Genomic DNA, 20200 nt, shown 5'->3' with positions numbered 1-20200 from the left:
GACTCCAGGAAGTCTTTAATGTCAATCTACACTTCCTGACCACTGCAGTTCATTTGCTATAGAAGCTTGAACAAACATGCACAGCTTAGTCATGCACAGATGGACAGACACACACTTCGCATTTGACATCAGCTCCTTACCTTAACCCTTTCCCCTCTCAGCATTAGATTTACTGTCCACCATCATCTGCCTAAGATTAAGCATTCACTGTCATGTGACCCTCCTCTGGTTGTTTAACGGCAGGTGGAATAAGCGGTACATCACCCTCACTCTCACAGCACTGTTTGGATAGATGGATAATGATGTAAATGGTAAATGGTAAATGGTCTGTATTTATATAGCGCTTTACTAGTCCCTAAGGACCCCAAAGCGCTTTACATATCCACAAGTGTGTAAAGTAAAGATGGCGGTTTTGGTTTATTTATTTATTTTTTTTAATGGAGCACATGAGTCGAAACACTTGGTTCCACCTTCCACAGAGCTGTCAGACTCATAGAGATCGGATGAGCTGCCTTTTTAAAAGTCTAAAGTTACTTTTGCAATTAAAATTCCCACATTTAAATGGTAATTTAACTGCAGAAAACTGGTTATTTAAAAATGTATTTTAATATGCAAGCCAACAGATCGATTTGGTTTTATTTATAGTGTAGCACCAGTCAATAGTATCAACAATAGTCACCTCAAGAAGCTTTGTATTGTTGGGGTAAAGGTAAAGGTGCTACAATCAGAGAGAGAACCCCAGCAAAAGCACTTGGCGACAGAATAGGCTCAGCGAGGAGCAGTCATCCAGCATGTCAGTCTCTCTAAGGTACACATGGGAAAAATACAACCCATAGCCTGGGCCCATCTCGGTTTAGCTAACACACATGTAAAAGAGAAACAAAAAGAATGCGGCCTTTTGCTCACTTCATCTAAATCAGCATCAGTAGAACTCTGGAATTAAAATGTTGGCCAAACCTGCTCTATGGGGACAAGTGAACCAGATAATGCCAGGAAACTTTTATGGAATACATTATTTTAAATGAACAGCTTATAGGTTTCCCCCCTATGTAATAATGTAAATAAAATGTCTAATAACTTTAAGTAGTACAACCTTTCAATCTGAAAGGTAGAATCTGCACTATAAGTAGAAGTATAATACCTGAGCACTGTGGCTCTCTGATACTTGAATACATGCGCTTTCTATCACTAGACAAGAAGAGTAATTTAAAAGGCAGCACTGAACACAACTTGGTTGCATCTTTGGTCTGTAGTCAGAGTTGGGATTTAGGTTGCTGGGGGATTTCAGCGCGTTTCCTGGGTCAGTGGATTACCTTGTATGTCTTGGCTTGCGTATGTAGAAGGAGGGGGGGTGTTAATCCTTGAGACAAACATGCAAACTCTTCCTGTGTTTTGTCTGTAACTCTGGAAGCTGAAAGGACATTTTTCCTCTGTTTCAGGTGTGAATAATGAGTCCCGTTCTTCCTGCTTGAACATGCAGCTTGGGTAGCAAAGCCGACTGACAGGAGCATCTACCTTCACGCGCTGCTTCCTCTTTGGACACACACACTAACTGTGTCGGCTCAACTCAAGCACAGCCATGCTGATCAAGGAGTATCGGATCCCCATGCCTATGAGTGTGGAGGAGTACCGCATTGCTCAGCTCTACATGATCCAGGTGAGTAGTTTTCCTCACACAGCCTTACAAACATTACACATGTATTTAGGTTCATTTCACTTGGTTTCACTTAGATGTGGCGCTGCTACGGCTGGACACTATTAAAAACTAAGCATTTATATTAAAAGACGCATGTGTCATGCAATTACATGTTTATACACAGTCCCACATTTTCAGAGATTCAATTAAAAGTGGAAAAATTAGCATCGTTTTAAATATAAGGTAAGTCAGTGAACCAAATGCAAATACAAGTGAAACACTACTCTACTTTACCTGCTTAAACGGCCCTCACCTGGCTGTGACACTCTTGCTTATCAATTCAGATGCTATTACCTCTGAAAATAGTGCACTGTGTTGTAATTCCTAATCAATTAAACCACGTTTCTGGTTGTTTGGTCTAGAATCCATTGTGGTTGGTCCAAGGCAAAATAAAAAAAATCTGTATTTGTCCAAACACTTACAGGTATGGACTGAACTGTGAACAGTAAAAATAAATTAGACACACTACAAGTAATCTGAATACTTTTTTATTTTCTAATTATTATATATTATTTTGTTATAGAATTTGGAGATAAAAGCTGCAGACAAGGTGTGTGTAAAATAAATAATGACATCATTTTGGCTTCAGAATTTATATTAAACTGTTTTAAAAATCAGAAATTGCAACTCATATAACTTGTATGCTCCCGTCTAGATGTCTTTTTCCTTTGCTGTAAAATCAAAACTTTAAATGAGAAGTTGCATTATGTGATTTTTATAATTCATTTATTTTTAAATAATTTATATACTCAAATATTTGTGGAGCACATTCTCTAATTTTTCTGTCTTCAAAGGAAATAATAAGTATACCTGAGAGGAATTAAATTAAAAGAAATTATAGTACAGGGTGTAGAGTATTTTTCTTGACCTGGAGCACTAAACCAGGTAGAAGTTCAGGTTTTTTATGTCATGGTGGCAGAGGTCAGCTGTGTGGGTCTGTACCAGGACAAGAGCACTAAGGGAACATGAGTAAATGGTCACAGGGGCAGTGGAGTTCTGCAGAGCAGATGGTGCTCCATATGCCTGTGGCTTGTGTTTATCTTGGTAATTGTGTGAAAATACAAATGCAGATCGTTACAAGGGCATAAAAATGATCTCTCTGTGAGTTTTGTTTAGTAAACATAAGCAGGGAAATATTCATAACCACCATCTAGCCCTCATTGTGGTGTCTCATTGCTCTGTGTATTGTATTCTAACAAAATGTTATTCAATATTCAATATGCTTGCAGAAAAAAAACAGAGTCTGGTACTAAAGTCCAAGACCACCAGAGGTCAGGTGACGGGGGAAGAAAATCTATAAATCCAGAATTTTCTGGTTGTCAGGTGCTTCTTGAACGCTTTGTGGTGTGTGGCCTGGCAGCAAAATTGCAGAATCATCAAAATCTTTTGTCCCCGCAGTTAGTTGTAACAGTGGATACACTACAAGTGTGCATGCATCCAACAAATATACTAGAAACTAGTATAATAAGAACAGCTGTTCATCTGCAGTGTCCAGAGCTGACCATGTGCGAGTATTCTTCCCTTCTGGGAATCAGTTCAGAGACCACTGAGATGCTCTGAGACTATTAGACAGCCTTCTTCTCCAGCCCTCACCTGTGCTGACTGGAGTCAAAATGTCTATCTGAAACGTAACTGGATTTTTGTCTCTCAATGTACAAAGCCTGATGTATTGCTCTCTGTATGATGTGAAGCCTAGCCATGTTGTGACACACAGAAAGGCTTTTTTGCTCATAATAACTTTTTCACTCTTGTGAAATTCCTTTATTTCTTTTTATTTCTTTTTTGGCCAACGTCACTGCAGAGAGTAGACAGGAAAGTGGGAAGATATGTAAAACATGGTCTGGAGTCGAATCAAACCCAGCTTTTTAGAATATGGGTCACCTGCTCAACCAAAGGAGCTATAGCACCACCATGTTCCTTTATTGCTTCAGCTGTGTTCATGAGATACAGCCATTTTTCTTAGAGGTGAACAATGGCTGCGGATTGATTTAGCTTAACAAGGGTTGATAAGACAAATTGTAAGTGAATTTTACAAGTTACGACTTGTATTCCTAAATGTTTTATTAAATTAAAGGTTTAGTTGGGATCCTCATACCTTCAGATTATTTCCATTTATACATGAAAGTGTCGCAGCTGTTTGATGTAGTCTCAGATATGCTGGACCTCACGGCATAAAAGCAGGTAGTGCCTGTTTGATATTTATGTTTTCCCCCAAACCCTCTAAATGTGTTGCCACTGGCACATTAAGTAAGACACACACACACACACACACACACACACACACACACACACACACACACACACACACACACACACACACACACACACACTTGTGCTGGACGTTGCCTCTTGCTCACTTTCACAGCTGGGCACTAGTTGCCATGGTAACCGGTGACATCAGCTGCAGCAAGGCAGCAGCTGCCATCATTTTGTTTTTGAGAAAAACAGCAAGTGAAAGGACAGCTGTGATTTAGTGAAATGTTGAGATATTGTTGGAAATTAAGTTACAACAGACAATTAAACAAGTAAGACCAAAAAATAAAAAAATAAATTTTAACTCCTCGAGTTACCTTCCAAAAGGTAAAAAGCATTAAAATATCAGTTCAATCCCATCATCATGCATACTACAGGACTATTATCTAACATTCTAAAAAAAAATCACATTAAGCTTCTCAAATGTGGAAATTATTAGATCAATTTATACAAGGTTGTAAATTTTTTCCTGACTATCTTCTGCTCATAAATACTTAAAAAAAACTTATCCAAAATACACCAAGACAACAGGCGGGTTAGCAGCTCATCTTAGAAGACATTAAGCTGTGTATTTGTTCTGAAGACTCAGTTTTAGGAGACCTTTGATGATGTGATTGGAATCTACTGCAGTGTCTCTCCCAGGGAAATGGGAATTACGGCCTCTAAAGCTCCTATTCCCACTGGGATCATATCTGTTCTGTGATACGTTTTCACTTGTGCGTCTAAGTGTGGAGGACTGCAGTTGCAGAATATAGAAAATACATATGTAGCAGTTTTTGAATATCGAATGATTGTCTGGGTTTGTGTCAGTGCCAGTGTCAGTTTCTCTAGAAGCCATCTCACATATCATCCCTCACTTTTGTTAATTAGAGGTCATTAAAAACTATCTACAGGAAATTATCAACCCCTGGGCTTTGTCCTCTGGGGACCATGATTTGTCCACAGGAGATTATTACAGTTTTTTCTACTTGTTGGTGGATTTTCCATTGCATTTTTGTTTTACTTCAGCAGCAAGCTGACAGTAACCTTTTGTTTGTGGCCAGTGTCAGATTGACGCACTGGATTTGAAAAATGACCAAGGTAGGAGATGTGTGAAGCCTTTGAGCAGCCACTCATAATGTTTGATGCATGAGGTTCTACTAAGGCACCAAGAGCTGAGGAGAGGAGTTAGCTACCCCTGGTTTATGCTAACCTTGTGTTGTCACATAAATTATTCAGGGACACTTCAGCCTGGCAGACTCACGACCCTCAGCAAAGCTGGGTTATTACAATTCACAGAGGGAGTCGTCCGAGTGTCTGCATAAGCTAGCAGCAGTTCTCAAACTGGACATACAGATAAAGTCAAGGTCAAATTTATTTATATAACACAAATGTATTTATATAGTGCATTTAGAATAACAGAGTTCAACAAAGTGTTGTAAATGAAAATATATAGCCAAGTTTTAAAAGTTTTAAAATCCAGTAAAATAGAATCCAACACACCAGATTAAAAGACAATAAATAAAATAAGATCAAATAAAATAAAGTAAATGCAGACCATAAAATGCAATAATCTAAAGTGATGTCACTTTAGGAAGAACTTGAGCCTATCCCACCTGCTATAGGGCGAGAGGCAGGGTACACCTTGGACAGGTTGGCAGTCTGTTGCAGGGCAAACACAGAGATACAGACTAGCATTCACTCTCACATTCACACCTATGGGCAATTTGGAATTACCAGCCAGATGTGATGAAAATCTGAAAGTAGAAAATTTTTCCACAACCTGATCAACATTACACCGCTTCTCACCAAGACAGAATTAAAAATACTAAAGAGCAATTGAGGCCTGTGACTGTTATTAGAAACAATATTTGAGAAGTAAGCAGACATGACTGTTAAACGGTCATGTAAGATCTCCAAGGAGACCTGGAGCTTGTCCTTTTTCTATTTACTCAGCATGTCTACACTCATGTCTGTGGGTTGTGTTATTCAGCAAGGGCTGAAAGGGGGATATAGTACAATACAGCAGTGCAGGGCTTCAGCTAACAACTCTGAGTTTGTTAAACTGTTAGCAGTCGGACGTACCGCCCACGGGACATTGGATGGTTTAGGGGACTAATAGGACTGCTAAGGGGTTAAACCTGAGTGGGGGGAAACTAAAGCTTTTCTGTTCTAGAAAGAGAGTTATCTTCAACTCTGAAGATAAAACTGATAAAACTGAACTCTGAAGTGGGGTAACAGAAATATATTTGACCCTGTACTAGCCAGCTCAACATATCCAGGGTATCTTTTTGTTAGCTGTATTCACTTACCCTAATGTTGACAATCAGGATAAGCAGTCAAGTTAAGCTGGTTATTAATTTGGTAAATTAACCCAGGGTTTTCTTGCGCGCACATGAAAGAGGTGGTGTTGGCAGTCCCAATCTAAAAGGATTGTTTCATGGGTAATATGATTTTTCTTCCACAGAAAATGATCCCCATATGAGTGCCACCTACAACATGATTAAAAGTCTACAAGAAACATAAAAATATAACAGTCAAATGCAACACTATTATAAAAAGGACAGTCGTTAGTCTGGTAGTCTAGTTCACAGAGGGGTAAAATAAGGATTTTTAAGGGTTTGATAATAAAGATTAAAAATAAAAACAGAATTCAAACATAGGCTTAGTCTATACACAAATGATATGAGGTCTCTAAGTAGAGTGTAGGTGTCCTGTTTTAGAATCAGATATTATTGCTAATAAAACAATAAAATTGTTTTAAATTTTTTTGCAGAGCAAAGCTTAGTAAACTATACAAATTTTTGAATTTTAAAGCTGACAAATGAAATGCATTCAAATTCTGAGTTTTCACTTATTAAGTTTTCACGTATTCACTGCTAATTAGATGCAATCTAATTAATGTAATCTAATGGTGTCAAACTCCATCAATAGCAACTGTAGAGACTCAGTAGTTCAATCACCACTGACAAAGCCATTAATTTGGCTTTTCAGACACTTAATCACAGGCTACGTCCACACGTACACGGGTATTTTTGAAAACGGAGATTTTCCGTTTTCGTTTTAAAAAATAATCCCGTCCACACATAAAGGCAGAAATGAAGGAAAACGCTGCTATGAACATGCTAAAGCAGCAGGTGGCGCTAGATTCCTAACCATGTAGAAATGTTGGCCAATCAGAAGTCTAGAAGCCTCGGTGGCAAAAAGTAAACAAAGCTGGGGCATGGAAGCAGAACCGAGTCGTATGTGTGGAGGGACAGTAACTGTGTGCGTATATGTAAGCATTTAAACACTGCAGAGAGTAGAATTAACAGTAACAGTATTGTAGAAATTCATTTCACCGAAACAATAACGTGGCGCACAGTGTGACGTCAAAAAAGTCGCACATCTTTGACGCTGCGTTTTCTCCGTTTTTCTCGTCCACATGTAAATGCAAAAACGGAGTTTTAGAAAATATCCACCCTGGCCGGAGTTTTTAAAAATCTCCGTTTTCAGTGTTGACGTGTGGACGAAAGGTGCAAATGCATAGAAAAATCTGCGTTTGCAAAAATACCCGGGTACGTGTGGACATAGCCACAGTCAGTTTAAGTAAAAACCATTCATATTTTTCTGTGCATAAACTGTATCTTAAAGATGGCCCCAGCTACCCATTGTTTAGAGAAGTCCTGTTGTGAACTTTCTGTCAGGCTCAACATTCCCCAGGATTACCTATGTTTTAACCCTTTAAAGCCGGTCGGAGTGGACACGCTCCATTTTGCGTAACTATTTTCAAATCCCGGTAGCACTGTAACCAAGTAAGCTAGCGCAATCATTTTTTTTGCATATGAAACCGGAGGAGTTGTACTTACATCTTATGCCATCAGCTTGTCCTAGGTCACAGTTTCCTTCCACATATTGCTTTGCAAAAACTGCATAAAAAGCACTTGCAGCAACAAAAACATAATATTCCAGAAACACGCTTTGCCGATCCGATCAGCTGTTCATAACACTTCCTACGTCCATCAGCGTGAACTATCGCATGTCCGGCACGACCTGCCCGAAACCGGAAGTGACGTCATTTTGCGGAAATGTAGTTTTTTACCATTGTGGCCTTATGAGCCTATACTTGTGTTTTTAAAAGTTATGTTTGACTTTATGACTTTCTGTGTCGTTTCTGGGATGCTTAGGACTCATATTGCACTGCTGGAAATATTTTATTTTGATGCATATGCTGTTATTTTGCAAATTTGCACTATAATATATTTTTTCGTTTTTCCTGCAGTATATGAAAATTGGTGTATCTCAAAAATAAAACTATGAAGACACTTAAAATAAATTTCCTTTGGTGGGAGACTAGTTTGTGCAACTTTTTTGTATTTACAGTTTTGAGGGATAAGCCTCTTAAATTTCTCAAACTAGAAATATATGTTAAAAAAACAAAAACGATTTTACATTTTTTTGTAGTTTATTGCACTTTTTTACAATTTATGTAATTACTATGCACTTAATGCAGATATATTATTAAAATTTGGGCTATAATGGTTGTATTGATGTATAGCAACTTGAAATGCTCCAAAAAATGGCTCCACAGCCAACCCGTTCTCACTCCCAAAGCGTAACATTTTACGCTAGGTGACAAATCGTCAACATATTACGTTTTCGGCTACCCACCACGTTCCTAAATGACGACCTCGGAAAAAGGTGAAATATGAGAACCGTCTGGACTGAACCTACACATGTTCGCTCTTTTTCTTCAAATCGCTTAGAAACACGCTATTTCACATCATCAACGTCCTGGTTAAGGTCAGGAATAAGGTTATGGTCAGGGCTAGGGATAAGGTTAGGTTTAGGGCTGGAATACAGGGCTGGAACGTCTACTACCACGGGAGCGTCATTGCACTGGATTCCAGCCATAACCTGCCGCGTATCATAAGAACGCCGAAGGACTCCTTTCGCGTTCCTCAGGAACGCCACGGGACGTGACAAAACGTCGACATGTTACGCCTCGGGAGTGAGAACGCTCTGCCACAGCATGTAAAAATATAATATAAGCTCTGGCAGACTTGGTTCTATGGTAGGTCTTAAAGGGTTAATAAAGATTCACAGAGCACCCTGTATATTCTACACTGTACCTCTTTTCTGCTCTGGGATTGAAGATGAGTGTTATTAATACAGATCCTGTGTGCTCACTTCCCAGAAGGTATGCAGACAGAAGGATGGTAATTTGAGGCTCTTAGCACCTCACCTAAATTACATTACCTGCTAGATTATTACAATTTTCCAGCTGTTTGCCTCCTCTGACCTTCATTACTGATATTACCTCCCTAAAGTCTTCAATAGAGAGAGCTCATTTTGCAATCTGAGCTCTCCTTCTTGACCCTGAACACCCCACTCTTGCCGTTAGTAATGATCATGATGATTTGTATTCATGTTGTGCGTTCCTCGACCTGCAGCATATTACAGTGGCAGGAATGAAATGCCTTTTCAATCATTTTTCAATCATGTTTCAAAAATCACAAGACAATGCCAGTGCAGTCATTCATTCTGAATGAGTAGGAAGATGCAAAAGCTGTAGCCAGAAATACCCAGTTTGCATGAACAATGTAACACCTGACAATTAACTCTTACATCACTAGTATATCACTGCCGCTAAAAGTGCATGGGCAACCCTGAGACCCCAGATCTTCATATTGCCCTAAAAGCCCCAGGTTGACACTGTGGTGTCATACACATACAACAAACATGGACATAACCATCAACCAGGGGTTTCTGGAATCTGAATTTTGAAATATCAGTGCTCTTACTGTTGCCATGTTAACTTTTGGAGCCAGATAACAGAGAGCAAAAGAGCAGATGACTTAGCAGGAAGTTTGGGTTGCATCTCCATCCACAATCTATGTGGGTCCAACAAAGAGAAACAGATTGGTAATGGTGCATTAGTATCAGACAAATAAAATCATCGAATTTCACTCAACAAAACTGAACTGCAGCTGTCTTTTTCTAGCTGTGCCACACAGCAAAACATTCTATTTGTACTCCAAAAGGTGCTATCGCCACAAACACATCAACATGTCCATTTCAGTGACTAGAATTAGCAAAGATCAGGCTTAGCAGATACAAATCAGCGATACTGTTGTTCCCTTTGTTGGCACACCTGTGTATTATAGCAGCCATGCCCTTTATCAGTGTCCTTATAGACATATAGACGTATAAAAAGATAAACATATTATCACATATTCTTTTGGAAAGTTCTTTTATTTTCCAGTATTATAGAGTATTGTTTATATGACACATGTATGCACCCATGGTGTCAGTGCTGACTTGGATAGTTATTAGCTGGCGGTAATAAGTTTTCTTTTTCTTTTTTTTTCAAGACTCCAATTTCAATGTTTTCTGTTCCAATATGAGTCTGCCCAGCTATAGTTTTGTACCAGTGTTATTATGTCTGAAATATTCAACCAAGCATGGCAGGTTAATTATATGAAAGTCGCTGACCCTCTGGAAAAACTAAAGAACTAAATCCAGTAATATGGATATCTCTCATGTAATCACTGCAGTCATTTTGGAAATTAGCTCCAGTCACAAGCCAAAGGATGGTAAAATATAAAAGTGGTTTTAAACACCAAACAATCCTTTACTGTGCGAATGTGAACATTTGCCTGCCAGTGGCTGGCAGATGTTAAAATTTTAAGTTCACTTTCCACCCTGGTAGATTGTGATTCTTATGTAGGTAACTGAGCTTCTATTATCAGATCCTGGAGGGTTTTCATATATTTAATAAGCCACATAAAGGTGGATGTGTACAAAAGGAGAGCCTTGTAAGGAGATGTAGGCTCTTTATAAACGGAAACTGTAATTCCAGACCAGTTGTCTGTAGAGCAGCAGGATTAATACAACACTCGGTGGGATCTATGTGGCTGAACCATCTGCTGCCTTTTATTGGAGGAAGTTCCATGCTGATTTTACCTCCCCTATGTCTGTCTCATTTAGTCTGGATTAGATGAAAAGATGCGAGGTTGATAACAGATTCAAAATATTACTGCATGATCTACTGTTATGCACTACTCAGATTGTTATTATATAGATGCGTAAAAAATACAACCAGAAATGTATTGTTTTGGTTAGTATTTCAGGATATTCCATTGAAATCCAAACCTTAATTTGTAATGAACTGACTTTTTTGGTAACAAATATTTTGCTTCCCACTAAGTGACCTGTGAAATCACCTTTTGATCAAAAGCGGTTGGCCAGAGGTGTTGTGTTGCACGCTCAACTTCTGGGTGACCAGTTGCTTTTTGCAGCTACTTGAAATCATTCACTAAATGTGAAAAGAAATTTGTGCAATCACCCGGTAACCAATGAGTTTTTATTCAGTTTTTTGCCCTAAAACAATATTTTCTACAAACCTATTATCATGTAGAACAGGTCGAAGACTATCCTACTAATATTCCCATTTAGCATAATGCATCAGATCAGATAATCTGCTCAGACTAGATCACGCTGACTCAGCTTTCCTCTTTCAGTGATGAGCTAGGACTGAGACTTCATAAAACACCTGAAAGCTCCTCCTAATGAGGACGATCCTCCTAACCTGAGGAAAATCTGCAAAATGCTGCATTTAAAGCAAGATCTACTCAAAATACGCAAACTGAATCTGCTGTTAACATAACTCTTCACTGTGTAACATCAAACAGAGGTGTTGTTCAAAGCCAAAGAAGATGGAAAACTCTGAACAGTAGAGGAATAGGGTGGGCGAAGTAGAGAAAACTGGTGTCTTATATAATGGAGAGGCAGACCTTTCTTGTTCCATGTGGCAGCTTTTTCTTTCCACCTCATCACATCGGCTCTGCTGCATCATCCAGCTCTGTGATGTAATCACAAGGTTGGGCAGTGACAGACAGGAGTGCTGCGTAAGGCTAGCAGGGGTTTAATTGGAAGTTTATAGAAAGAAGCGAGTGTGTGGACACCAGTCCCAGCTGCAAGTTGTTCATTAATCAAAACCAAGGTCTGAGCCAGGAAAAGTACAATTTAAGGACCTTTATCATTCAGCAGTATAAAAAGCTTGTGATACCAGTTTTTGCAAGTGATCTGTTATTTCGATTTATTAGTCCCCTAAAAACATACCATAGTTGACAGGATATTAATGATAAGAAACACTCTTGGCTCTTTATAGAATATGAAGGAACAGAGTTATTTTCAAAGAGACATGCTTATTTTGTCACGGTCCGGGGCAGCGGCCGTGTGAAGAGTGGAAGGAGGACTCAAATGCAGCACTTATTCGGATGTGAAGGGTGATTTATTAACAATACCAGACACAAGGTGGAGATGGCAAACAGAACTAAGGATGAACTAAACTGGGATAAACTACACAGAGGAGTGGCAAACCTGAACATGAAGGGAGAACAGCAGGGAGAGCACGCAGAGGATTACACCAGGTATGAACACAGAGTACGCAGGGGAACTCAGAGGATGAACACAGACGACGCGACGAGGAGCAGAGGAAATCACACACTATAAGTACACAGAGAGACACTGGGAAATCACACACAGGTGGGAGACACAGCTGGACCTGGTTAACCTGACGAGACAGGGGAACACTGACACCAGGGACCAATAGAGGGAGCACAAACCCAAAACCCAGTATCTAAAATCCCAAAACACAAACCATCCCAAAACAGCCATGAATAATAATGAAAGTAATAAAAATAAAGAACACAAACACAAAGTCACCGAGTCATGGTCGCAGGACCATGACATATTTAAGCGAGTCATTGAAATTAACAAAGAAAAAAGTGTTTTTTGAAATTACACCACTCTTAGTTAACAAAGGTGCTCTTTTGGGATATGTCTTATTTCACTGAGGAGAGATCAATAGAGAGAACTAAACATAATTCATGATGATTTTAAGTTATGGTATTTGGTGATTAGATGCCGATGACCCATCACAGTAGAATAAAATGAATTAGGACAGGATAAGTTGAAAACTTGGATGAAGTGACTTGCGTAAGGCAGAGATGAGGGGGAGTTGGGTTGCACGAAGGAGTCTGCAAGGGGGAATGAAAGATGAGTGGTGTGATTTAAAATATGCAGAGAGGAGACTGATTGAAGGTGGGCTGAGTTCACTCAGAGTGAAGGGAGGCAGAAAGATGATTGGACTACAGCAATGATGTCAGCACTGAGTTTTACAGCATGGGAAAGTGGAAGTGAAGTCATGTAGGTTTTGTATGTTGGAGGCAGGATCTAAAGTGTACAATCACACCCCTAATAAAGAGGAAACAGAACTGTAACGTGTAACAAATGAATTCTTGTAATGTCAGTGATGATAGCCATTGTCACAATGTTCAACATGTTCAGGCAGGTGGAAATCTCTTTCTGTTACTGCAGTATATTTCCAGTGTTGGGCATTTTTCCCCCGACTGAAAAATGCTTTAAAGATACTACATCTCCTCAGAGACCAATACTGAGGGATACTGCTGAGGTGGTGTACAGAGACAAACTGTGTCCTTGTTCAACAAATTATGGACCTAACTGCATGTGAGCTTCTACCTGAGCTTCGTCTGAACACTGCTTATATAGACAAAAATATAACTTGAGGGAATCTGACCTTTTTTACTAAGGAATTATGGTCACTGAGAAAATTTGTTTTAATTGTCTGAAGTTCTTTTTGCATTTCATCTCTTGTGTTTTGAAATATTTCTGAATTCCAGGCTTACGAATAAATATCTTGGGTTTTGATGTGATCCAACACTTTTGTCCAGTAGAGTCCAGTAGAGTATAACATGCAAATACTTGTAAAATTAGCTGATGCTACATTATTATTATTAATATAATGTGTGTATGTGATACTAATGTAATACTCTAACGTGAACACCATTGTGGCTGTATATTGAGTACTTTTACACATACTATTTACTGACTTTTTTTGCATCTTGATTAATCTCAACAGCTTTATACTTTAGACCTCTTCATATTTGCTGTCTTGCAGAAAAAGAGCAGACAAGAAAGTTGTGGTGAGGGCAGTGGGGTGGAGATCCTGGAGAACAAACCATATGAGGACGGCCCTGGCGGCTCGGGTCAGTACACTCACAAGGTCTATCACATCGGCAAACACATCCCATCCTGGTTTTGTGCCATTCTGCCTCAAGCTGCCCTTCGAGTGGAAGAGGAGTCTTGGAATGCTTACCCCTATACGCGAACCCGGTGAGGGAACCACAGATATAGAAAATAAAATAAGTGATGGAATTTTATTTCCGGGGAACACATTATAAAACTGTCCTCCTGTGCCTCTTGTAAAACAGTTGCTCCCTCTTAATGCTTAAGCGTACGTTACATGACGTTGGCTTTATCTGAAGTAGAAATGCTGACCTTTCAGAGATAAAATGTTATTAATGGTTTTTATTATGTTCTTTTTATTATTATCTGCTGATGGCAGTGTGTTCTTTCTTTCTTTTTTCTTTTTTTAAATACAACAACTTCAGCTGCATGACCACATATTCATTTGCTGCCAACTTTGAATATCATCCTGATGACTTAATGTGTTGGAACCAGCCACTCCAACTGCTTTCTAAGCCCATCAAGTGTTAAGGGAATTTTATTGGCACCACTTTTTACTTTACAACTGATGCTGATTTGCAGCATTTTACATGAGCTCTGCAAGTACTGCTTACAGGTGCTGCACTTTACTCCAGCTTAGGCTTTTTTGTGCTGATGCTCAGCTACATTTTAAAGGAGATGCACTTACTAGTAACTTTAACCATTTCCACCCTGGAGGTCCCTGTCTTAGGACCAGGCTGTTAAAATGCAGCCCATTGCAATTTCTTGAAAGGATGCTGAGCATGGGATATTCAGTGAATTGTTGTGCTTGGTTTCTGTTGACTTTCACTTGAAGATATCTAATTGCCTATGCATCATTGGGGGGGTCATGAGATCTAATATTGACTTGGGATGAAGGATACTGTTAACTGATGCATGATACCACCAATGACTTCTAGAAAAGAACCCAAACACTGGTTCTTGTATTGTTTCAACCATGTGAAGATGCCAGAGCAGCTTTTCACTATTGCCTCTGACAATCCTAGATTGTGACACTGCATTCACACTTCATATGATTTTGAATTGGAAATTAGGATTATTACTTTCAATAGCAGTGATTTTGTGCTCAAAGCGTTTTCTTACTACAAGGCTCATTCACCCTGTCATATACACTTGCACTACTAATACTGCTTTATATAAACTGCTCTTTTCTGCATCTAAGCACTTAATAAACATTCTTACACACTGACACTCACACTCTGATGGATACTTCAAGGTCAATTCAGGGCTTGGCATCTTGCCCAAGGGTACTTTGATATGTAAACTAGGGGAGCATAGTTCCCCTAGAGGGATTGAGCAATCAACCCCCCATCTTGTAGATAACTGGCTCTACTTCTGGAGACCCAGCTGCTAATATTGCTTTTCCATCCAAAGCAACAATTTCTTTTTCTTTCCTCAGGTATACCTGTCCCTTTGTTGAGAAATTTTCTATAGACATTGAGACTTATTATAAACCAGATACTGGAAATCAAGTGGATGTCTTCAATATGTCCTCTGCTGAGAAAAGACAGAGGACTATTGGTAAGTTTATCGTCATGCACACTTAAAAACTCACTCTCTCTGCACCATTACGCTAAAATTGTGCCTCTGGGATCAACTGCCTGGTCGTCGTCTTCTCATAAGCAGGATCAGAAATCGAATTTACACAGAGTTATTTGCAATGAAAGCGCTGACAGTGTGGTGCAGAGGGGATGTAGGCTGTGGAGTGTAAGAGCTTGTGTTGAGCCTCCGCATACTAAAATTCACTGGGGTGCAGGGAAAATGTGCAGTCAGCTCCAGACACGATCCCGGCAGGGACTGATTACATAAAAGACACACACATAAAATCACATTCTTTTCTTGAGGTGAGTGAGGACATTGAGACATACCTGCTGCTTGAATCTGCCTCAGTTTAGCAATTCATTATGTCTTTGTTTCCCTTGTAGACCCCATAGACATCGTCAAGGACTACATACCTCCTCATGAGTACCTCGTGGAAGAAGACCCTAAGCTGTATCAGTCAGTCAAGACTAAACGGGGTCCATTGTCAGAGGACTGGATTGAGGAAATTGGCCAGAACCTGGGTCAGAGTTCTGTCATGTGTGCCTACAAGCTGTGCAAAGTAGAGTTCAGATACTGGGGCATGCAGTCTAAGATTGAACGCTTCATTCATGATGTGGGTAGGTATGGCTTGCGTGTATGCATGTTTTTATGTGGTTCAGATCTTACAACCTACAGACATATATTTTACTGAAAAACAAGGAAAAACCAAAGTCTAAGATAACTGTAGAAGCTAAAATAAAAACAAAAAATCCCTAAAGATCCTTAAAGATTAGCAAAAACTATGACTATATCAATATTTAATCCCAGTGTTCAATAATCCTGCAAACTGTGACATCCTAAAGAGGACTGAAATGCACAACTTGGAAGAACAGATAAAAATTCAAATTTTATTTGTTAATTCAAGATTTGGTACATAGGTAGTTAATCTATTCATATAACAAATTGCATAACAAACCAGAGGATTCTGGCTAGGTTGGCAAGATATGTCGAGTTTATAATCTAAGTTTTCAATGGCTGTTTTTTACCTGGCTAAATCATCATGGTAATTTATGCCGAACACATAATCTTTATTTTTATTAAATCTTTTAACTAAATCAAATCTATAATTTTTTTTATTTAGAGCATCTTTCGAGTGTTGGGTGACTATGTTTTATATGTGCAAGTTCTTAAGCTTTACTAACATTGCAAATGAAACCCATCGGTAAAGAGCAGTACAAACTGTGCATTGTAATATCTCTAGAATTTGCACGTAGTTAGTTGTTGATGCAGAAAAAGCATAAATGTCTTTATTGTAATAAACTTAATTCTAGTCTGCTCCAAGTTGCTTTCACACTGCTGAAATTGCAGCTACTAGAACACAGAACACAGGCTGGGAACACCTGTTCAATCAATAACATTACTTTCACTTTGATTTGCTGACAAACTAAAACAATTTCCACTTCTCCTTCATTAGACTATGAGACAGTAAACTTTGACATTTAAAGTATTCAGCTCTCACGATAGGAATAAACAGCAGGATCAAAAATTTACTCAATGTTAAAATAATAAACTTGAGTTATACTTGAGTTAATTTAGCATTTTACTGCTATGTTTTTTATAGTCTTTTTATGTCACTGTTGAATTATTTTCCTTTATTAACATCTCTGACTGGGGCAGGTGACATGAAAAAGGAGATCATTTTGTGTGGAAGAGGAGTTATATGACTCGTGAAATGTCCCTTTTATGTGAGCATGCACAGAATATGAAGCAAAAAGCCTGGTTTAGGAAAGAAAGTGATGACCGCTGGTGTGATACACCAATTACTTGTGAGACACATTATCTCTGACAGAGTTTTGAGGATTTCTTTTAACCCAGCTAACACAAAGAAAGCCGAGCTCTGGTGGGCTGTGTATAGACCTCATAGACTTCACAGACCTATTAAGGTAATCTGATAGAGGAAAAGGAAATTGTTGGGTCTGCGCTTCCACAGGCCCGCTGATTTAGAGACTTATTCCCGTTAACGAAGCAAGATGAACAGCTTAACCGGTTTTTCACATGCTATAGCAAGGGAAGGATCTCAGAGCAGCCCTTCTGCCCTCGGTGTCAGACCACTTTCAAGAACCATCACCCCACAGTAGCCTTTTATTTCTGTGACACACAGTTTACACAAACACCCATTGTAAAACCCGCCTATGGTGCATCATAAACCCTAAGGCATTGAGTGTGTATGTGTATGTAAGTGTGTCTGTGTATGTGTATTCATGTGCACGTGAGTGTGTGTGTCTGTGTTTGTGTGACCTCCTGCTCACCAAAAGGGTCATAAAGGCAGGAAGTTTACTAAATAAGAAAACAGAACCCTCACATAGGATGTGTCCCTATAATACATGTCTTTAATCATACAGTTTGAACCAAGATTTACAAATTTAAGTAACACAATGACAACATTTAACAATTTCAACCTAACAGAAATACACACAGACCAGGCACTTAGATATACACAGTATGCAGCTAATCACGTGAGGAGGACGTAGAAGAGCTGACACAAAAGACAAGCCTCACAACAACACAAGTCAGAAAGTCAAAAACAAAATGTAGTCTGTGTCACGGCGGTGGAACGGACTCAGGCGCAGACTGAGAAAGCACGCTTCAAACAGTTCTTTATTAATCACACTGGTGCGCTATATATACGTGAAGGGGGGGAAACACCAGGGTCCCGGGGGTCAACAGGTTAGGGAAACACACGCCTTCATACTCGCTCCACTCCTTGTCCACACAATCTCCACACAAGCAGCTCCACTCTCACGCACGGGGTCCAGGGGTCACGAATGAGGGCAGATCCAGATAAACCTATTTACAGAGATGAGGATTAAGCCAAGGCAAGCACGGGAACAACAGAATCACTATAGAGACAGGCAATACTAACGAGAGTTACTCAATATTCCAGCGACAAGTAGCTCAGAGCCCCTGCCTTAAGAAGAGCCAGAGATCAACTGCAAATCACCGGTGATCAGCTGCAGGTGCGTAGGCCAAGGGCGGGAGCCCAATCTGAGCCCCGCCCAGGCAGACAGGCAAGAGAGAGAGAGCAAGGCGAAGAGAGCAGAGAGAGCAAAACAACAAACACTTCCCATATGGAAAAGAAATAGTAAAAACATATATGTGAATGAACCAAGTTAAAATAGAAGGAAGTGTCAAAGAAAAACTAATAAAAATGCAAACGATACCTGGTGTAGAAAGTGTCAGAGAGGCAGGAGCAGAGAGAGGTTTCTGGCTTGTCGAGATAACAGAGCAGGCTGGATTAATTTCCTGCCTGTGTTGGTGTGTTTCTGTTTTATTGCTGTGATCTAAGACTGTTTATACACTTTCACGGCCCTCAGGATGCTGCCTCACAGCATTTTACTTCCAGACTAGCGAAGCAGCGGCTGCTCTATCTTCATGATATTCTCACTCAGTGGTCCAATCAACACATCTTCAATCACAAAATGTGATTTTCCTCTGTGACTCTCCCGTTTCAGCCTTTCACTGAACTTTATGTTTATGCTAATGTTATCTGCACTTGTTTACTGGGCTTCCGCCCTAAAATATTCACAGGGTCTTCATCTGCATCTCCCCTGATTCATGAATAGTATCACACACCAGCTCCAAGACACATGGCCTTTTTAAACTGTGCCTAACAGGTGTTTGAGTTGCATAATATGCTCAACTTTTTTCATCCTTATTCTGAGTGTGTATACATGGAGTTAAATTGCTTTTGACACACCAATCCTGACTTCTGTTTATATAAATGAAAACTGAAAAAAAAAAAACAGAGGCCAGGATTGGTCTGTCAAAAGCAATTTAACTCCATGTATACACACTCAAAATAAGGATGAAGAAAGTTAAGCATATTATGCAACTCAAACAACTGTTAGGCACAGTTTAAAAAGATATGGCTGTTGAGTTTTTAAATTTATGCACATGTATAAATTGAAAAACGTGACTGTCATAATGATATGAGTGGCGATAAAACACTTTATGGTGAGTTTCAACTGACTGGTTAATTATACAGTCATCACCTAACTGTTCTTGTTCGCCATCACTGCTCTCTTTCCAAAAAAGATGAGTAAAGATCACTTATATTTCAAAAAAGCAGTAAAAAAAAAAAATCAACTAAATCAAGATGAAGACACAAGACAAACCTATAACAAATAACTGACAGAGAATCGTAAATACCTGAAGAAAGTAAATTGGATTTTTAATGATACGGATAGTAAGCTAATCCACTTTTGTAGATTTGAGCCCTTAAAATAATTCATTAGCGCTAAATTTTGGTTGCTGTTCCTGCAGGCCTTCGTAAAGTCATGGTTCGAGCCCACCGCCAGGCGTGGTGCTGGCAGGACGAGTGGTATGGCCTGACTATCGAGGACATCAGGCAGCTGGAGCTGGAGACCCAGCTGGCCTTAGCAAAGAAGATGGCCCAATACAGCCTGAATGAAGGAGGGGGAATAGAAGCCAACAACTCCTTCATTAGCCAAGAGCAGGAGCAGGGAGCAGAGACAGTGGGCTCGACTGCAGAGGCAGAAGGAGCAGGAGGGAAGCTTGGAGATTCACTTGAGACAAGAGGGGAGCTCACAAAACAATGGTCAACATCCTCTAGATCCTCCAACAGGTCATCAAAGCGAGGAGGTGAGGATGTCCTTCTGA

General features: G+C 39.5%; 1 protein-coding gene across 9 annotated transcripts in view; it reads left to right on the top strand.

Moving 5' to 3' along the window:
• Positions 1-20200, top strand: part of LOC102301009 (membrane-associated phosphatidylinositol transfer protein 2) — a 65755-nt gene that overhangs the window by 22714 nt on the left and 22841 nt on the right. For all 9 annotated transcript variants that reach the window (XM_042228723.1, XM_005946288.3, XM_042228722.1 and 6 more), the window contains 5 exons: positions 1440-1657; positions 13893-14107; positions 15399-15520; positions 15925-16158; positions 19844-20182. In XM_042228723.1, the coding sequence (XP_042084657.1) occupies positions 1580-1657; positions 13893-14107; positions 15399-15520; positions 15925-16158; positions 19844-20182 (988 nt within the window). In that variant the 5' untranslated portion in view covers positions 1440-1579. The remainder of the gene's footprint in view (positions 1-1439; positions 1658-13892; positions 14108-15398; positions 15521-15924; positions 16159-19843; positions 20183-20200) is intronic.

Source organism: Haplochromis burtoni, unplaced genomic scaffold (assembly GCF_018398535.1).
Source record: "Haplochromis burtoni strain Fernald_Lab_line unplaced genomic scaffold, NCSU_Asbu1 Contig_344, whole genome shotgun sequence".
Lineage (NCBI taxonomy): Eukaryota > Metazoa > Chordata > Actinopteri > Cichliformes > Cichlidae > Haplochromis > Haplochromis burtoni.
The sequence above is the reverse complement of the archived record's forward strand: the minus strand, read 5'-3'. Positions and strand labels throughout refer to the sequence as shown.